The 5,285-nt window shown below is 47.7% G+C and overlaps 1 protein-coding gene across 1 annotated transcript; it reads left to right on the top strand.

Annotated features, from left to right (window-relative positions):
* The first annotated feature begins 1,502 nt into the window (after positions 1-1,502).
* Positions 1,503-5,056, top strand: LOC109767180 (MEIOTIC F-BOX protein MOF). Its single transcript, XM_020325948.4, has 3 exons — positions 1,503-4,321; positions 4,421-4,576; positions 4,698-5,056. Exons 1-3 carry the CDS (start codon positions 3,338-3,340, stop codon positions 4,911-4,913), a joined length of 1,356 nt encoding a protein of 451 aa, XP_020181537.2. The 5' UTR covers positions 1,503-3,337; the 3' UTR covers positions 4,914-5,056.
* The last annotated feature ends 229 nt before the right edge of the window (positions 5,057-5,285 follow it).

Here is a 5,285-nt window from a genome sequence, read left to right as displayed (position 1 = left end):
TGTTCATGAAATTTTGAAAAATATTCACAAATATGAAAACATGTCCCTGATTTTTAAAAAGTTGATAATTTTAAGAAAAGTTAACTAATTTTTAAAATGTTCACGAATTTGGGAAATGTTTGTGAATAGAAAAGTTATTTAGGAACTTCATAAAATGTTTGTGGATTCAAATTTTTTTCCCAAATTTCAAAAAGTGTTCATGAATTGATATTTTATTGAATTTCAAAAAATGCTCATGAATTTGGAAAATGTTAGGGTATTTCAAAAAAATGATCATGAATTTGAAATTTTCCCGTATTTTAAAAAGTTCATGTATTACAAAAAAGTTCAAAATTTTGTTTTTTTCATGTTTTAAAAAATATTCACAAATTTAAAAATTCATTCTGATTTTCGAACATTTCATGAATTTTAATTTTTTCGTGGATTTGAAATAATTTCACGAGTTTGAAAGAAGTTCACAAATTTAAAAAAAAGAGAAAATAAAAAAGAAAAAGAAATAAAGAACCTTCCCAAAACCGGTGCGAGGAAAACCAATGCAAGGTGCTCGCGTGATCATGTGGCGGGAGGGGTGCACATTTGCTCTCTATCCCGGCGGTTGGCGGGAAATAGAATTCTTCGCTTGAGCCTCGGGCTATGTAAACTACATTGTTGATCCGTCCAATCCATACTAATTATCGTTGATAATTGATGCTTATGTCCTAAATTAGTGCTTATGTCCGTCTGTCCTAAAATTACCCCCAAAGTTGTCCTAAATTACCCATTGTGCCATCCATAAGTGAAGCAAACGATTCAAAGTTTTTCTATCAATGTTGCCCCTGGTTCGGTTCTTATAGGGTGAGACCCTGAAATATCACGAACACATGTGAACCGTAGTGGCTAAAGCCCCGTGCACCTCCTCCTACCCAACACGGGTTCATGGGCCGGCCCATGTTTTTTATTTCAATTTTTTGCCTTTCCTTTTCTCATTTTAATTTTTAATTTTTTCCTTCTTTAAACTAATTCAGGATTTCCCAAAATTTCAAATTTAAAAAGTTGCGAGTTTGAAAAAAATCATGAAATCATAAAATGTTCGGGAAGTCAAAAAAATGTTCATGGGTTCAAAAAATGCTGGTGATTTAAAAAAAACTGATCGCATATTATAAAAGACTAGCAAAAATGCCCATGCATTGCAACGGGAGAGAAAATATTACGCCCTAGCGAAACAAGTATGACGTCCTGTTGCAACGCACAGACATATTTGCTAGTCCACTAATAATTGTTGATTTCTATCCGTGGTGTGCACAACAGATTGAGAGATCCCATCCATCCAGCGACCAGGAGGGTTTCTCCTGCTGCTGCAGCCGTTGTCGCCATCTGAAAAAATTAGGTCCCCTCGCCTCTAGCCGCTATCTTAGCATTGAGAGGAAGGGGGGACCCCAGATCTTCAAGACCTCTTTGTCCTTCGTTAACATCTAGAGATCATCATAGTTTTGTGAGAATATATTTTCTCTCATTTTTTTGGTGGTGCCATGAGGTTAGAGAGTTTTTTTTAGATAAAAGGCATCATGCCCGACTTCAAATTAATGAAGCCATCAACCGGCTAGGGATACAATGGTGTTTCCAACATTGGAACAAACTTGATACAAGAAAAAAGAGTAGGCAGCTAGACCAAGAAGCTAACTTGAGAAGGTCACACACAGTTGCCACTTAAGAAAATTACAGGATCAAGTCGAAGAGGAACTCCAAGATGAAGAGGATCAGCGTGTGCAGAGGCCGAAGAGATGCACTAGATGGAGGATGACAGGGACACCACCGCGGAATGATCACCGTCGCCATAGTCAGAATTGCAAGCCGGGAATGGAGGAGAGACCACCATCTTTCCTCACACATTGCCGGAGGGGAGACCTCATCTCCGCTCGCCCCAATGGAGCACCACCACTGGCCAGCAACCCCACAGCGCCACCTGACGGCGAACCACAACAACCAGAGCGGGAAGGCGACCACACACCCACTACCAATGACATCCTGCAGGAACCACACAGCCGCAACCGAAGCCGATAGCTCGACGCACATCCACAACCCTCCAACCATCCCAAGGTGGCGTCTTCAAGAAGATAACGACGCCGGAGCGCCGCCGTCGCCTGGCCGCATGCAGCCAAGGTTTTCACCCGGGATGAGGTGGATGGAGGAGGGGGAAGGAGGGAATCGAGCGCCCCCTCAAGAGGGAAAACGGGGCCGGAGCCACTGTTGGCGTTGAGGTCGACCGGGGGTTCCCCCCCTCCCAGATCTTCCTTCACCACGTCCACAGGCCGGCCCGAAGCACGGGATCCAGATACAGCCGAATCCGCAGCCGGCGAGGATGGATGAGGCCGAAGCAGCCCACCGGGATCCAGATCTGGCGCAGCCGCCGGGGCAGACCACGCCGCGAGGAGCCACCGCCGCCCACGTGACCGGGAGGGCCAGCCAACACCTGCGGCGCCACCCGCCAGCCGAGGTCGACGCCGCCTTCTCACCCAGGGCCGCCGCCCCGGCGTACCAAAGCTCCCCACAAGATGCAGGGCAGCAGGGACCTCGCCGCCACCTTCACTGACAGCGGCGCGGGAACGCCGGCGACCACCTCGGGTGGCGGCGGGGCGGGGAAGGGAGGAGGGGGAGGCCTGAGAGAGCTAGGGTTTGTCGCCCTCGAGTCGCCCACGAGGAGCGACCCGAGAGCAGTTAGAGGTTAGAGAGCTTTTTCCTCGCAGAACCCATTATTCGGATCTGATGAGTTTATGTTATTGCATCGAGCTTTTTTATTTGTCTGATTTTTTATGAAGGTGAAATATTTCATCGACATCATGATGAAGATATAGTGATTCGACGGCCTGCACTTTTAGGGGGCATCTCTAGACCAGGTACATTCATCGATCAAGGCTTCTCATCTTTTTGGATGGGCGACTCAAGGCGCTTTCAAAAACCATTATTGGTAATGTTTGTGAGGGTGAAAGAGTGACAACATCGTTGCTCGAGTCTAATTATAGCCTCTTTACCGAAGTCTTTGGAGTATTTCTTCGAGTAGAGATTGATACTACGAAGGTGTTTTCAGGAGATTTCATTATAATTCTTAGTCACATAAGTTACTCTGTATTTTTTTGATCTGAGGTCGAAATCAATGTACCTGTAATTGTTATAAGTATAAATAAAGTTACATGTGCTTCTAAAAAAATTGTTGCTTTCGCAAAGAAAAAAAGGTGGGTGGACACATTGCTCGGCCCATCACGGAAGGACCTTGGTCCGCCGCTTGCTATACCCTGGGCACGGTGCTGAATAGCACAGTCCAAAACCCTCCAATTACTGCGCCGCCGGTTGCCGTGATGCGATGCGACGCCGCGATCCGATCGGCATGGATTCCATCAAGCGCCGCCGCGTTGACGCTGTCGACCGGCTTGGTGACCTACCGGACTGCCTCCTGCACTGTATAATATCGTTGCTCGGGTCACGGCAGGCCAGGCAGACGAGCGTGCTGTCCCGGCGGTGGAGGCACCTTTGGCGCGAGGTGCGCTGCGCCGTGATCGACGAGAGGGAGTTCGCCGACGACCAGTGGGAGCGCTTCGAGGACTTCACCGACCACATGCTGTCGTCGCTCCCGGCGGCGGTGGAGCTCGACGTCCTCCGCCTGCACCTGGTCAGCAACAGGGCGGGTCACTGCGGCGACATGTTCTCCGACAGGTGGGTCCGCCGCGGCCTCCAACGCTTCCCGGCCACCGTCGACATCAGCACCGCTCACAACGGCACCGTCTTCTGGAAGCCGCACGCGTCGATAGCGTACTCTTATGCCGCTGCCCCCGCTCGCCGGCAGCCGGACTTGTCGTCCAAAGGCTTATGCGCTGGCGGCTTTACCCGGCGCCTGACCACGCTACGTCTCGTCGGGGTGAACATGGCACCTGGTTTTGTGGAAGGCCTCGGTGGGTACTGCCCGGTCCTCGAGGACCTCCACGTCGAGAGGTGCAGGATGGAGAAGCTCCACGTCGTAGCCTCGCCAACGCTCAAGAGCCTCACAGTCATCGACCCCCATTGCAACCTCGCTGGGGCCGAGCTCAAGCTCGCGGCTCCCCGCCTTGCCTACCTGCTCCTCGAGATTCCGTACGACGGGAGGGACTGCTACTGTGTCGCCGGAGCGGCCGCACCAGAGCTACTGTCGCTCGCCGATGCTTCGATCCGGCTCACGGACACGAGCTACGGCGGGCAGCCGAACCAGAGAGCGCGAAAGAAACGCAAACTCGAGTTCCTCAAGTCCATGTGCAGCTTCCTGGCCCTCATCCCCAACGTTACCAAGCTACATCTATCAGGCTTCCCCACTACAGTACGCATGCATTGCATTCTCTGGTCAACTAAGTTTGATCAATATATATATATTTGGAAAATCCATCGATGTATTATCTCATTGTATCATCCTTTGTAGGCATTGCTTCAAGAGGAATCTGAAGAATTCCCCATGCTCCATAACTTGAAGGCTTTGCTCCTAGAAAGATGTGATCTTGGAGTGAAGTTGCAGGCATTGACAAGCATCCTCTCGAACACACCAAACCTGGAGGAACTTGAATTGGACAACTGCACGGTACGTAATTAACATGACACTCTTATTGGATCCTTCATTTATGTTTTTGCCCCTAATTAATCTGACATTAACTTCATGTAAAAAAAACTAATACTCACTGAGCATTGTTCATGAACCACAGTTGTTAGCTCCTCCGTTCAAGAAGAGTAAGAGGAAACAATCTTCCAAAAGGCGTAGCTCGACAACACCTGTTTTCTGGTGCAAGAAGCTCAAATCGATAGAACTCAAGCACCGGTTGGAAGATGAGCCTCACATGTCTAAGATTTTGTCAGAAATTTCAGAGGGAATGTTGCCAGCACAGTGGATGCACATCAAGAAATCCATGGCTGTTGTGTAGAAATGAAGAGTTAGGAATAATATTCCGGACAAAACTAGGGGAGCTCTGATGAATTGAAAAAATTCTGTGTTTATCAACAGATCAAACAGCTTGGAATGTTGGATCCAGATTTTATCATAATCATACAACCTTACAATGAGCAATCCAAATTCAGCCAGCCAAAACGGTCGGAGGTACTCATGTTGCTTGATTCACATGTCATAATCAAATAATTATCTTGACCTGGCTTTCTGTACTTTCCTTCTTCATGAGACATTTGATTTCCTTTTGTTGAAGGTAAAAGTAGATAATAGGAGAAGTTTAAAGTATTTTGCAAAAATAAATAAAAAATACATGATTGTTTCTTCTTGCAATCTTGTACAGCCATGCCCA

Source organism: Aegilops tauschii, chromosome 6, assembly GCF_002575655.3.
Source record: "Aegilops tauschii subsp. strangulata cultivar AL8/78 chromosome 6, Aet v6.0, whole genome shotgun sequence".
NCBI classification, from domain to species: Eukaryota; Viridiplantae; Streptophyta; class Magnoliopsida; order Poales; family Poaceae; genus Aegilops; species Aegilops tauschii.
This window is presented reverse-complemented; position numbering and strand designations above follow the sequence as displayed.

Excerpts from the sequence above, each read along its gene's own strand:
- LOC109767180 (XM_020325948.4), top strand. The coding sequence starts at position 3,338 with ATGCGACGCCGCGATCCGATCGGCATGGATTCCATCAAGCGCCGCCGC. Across the intron at positions 4,322-4,420 it reads TATCAGGCTTCCCCACTACA|GCATTGCTTCAAGAGGAATC; the intron begins GTACGCATGCAT and ends CATCCTTTGTAG. Across the intron at positions 4,577-4,697 it reads TTGAATTGGACAACTGCACG|TTGTTAGCTCCTCCGTTCAA; the intron begins GTACGTAATTAA and ends CATGAACCACAG.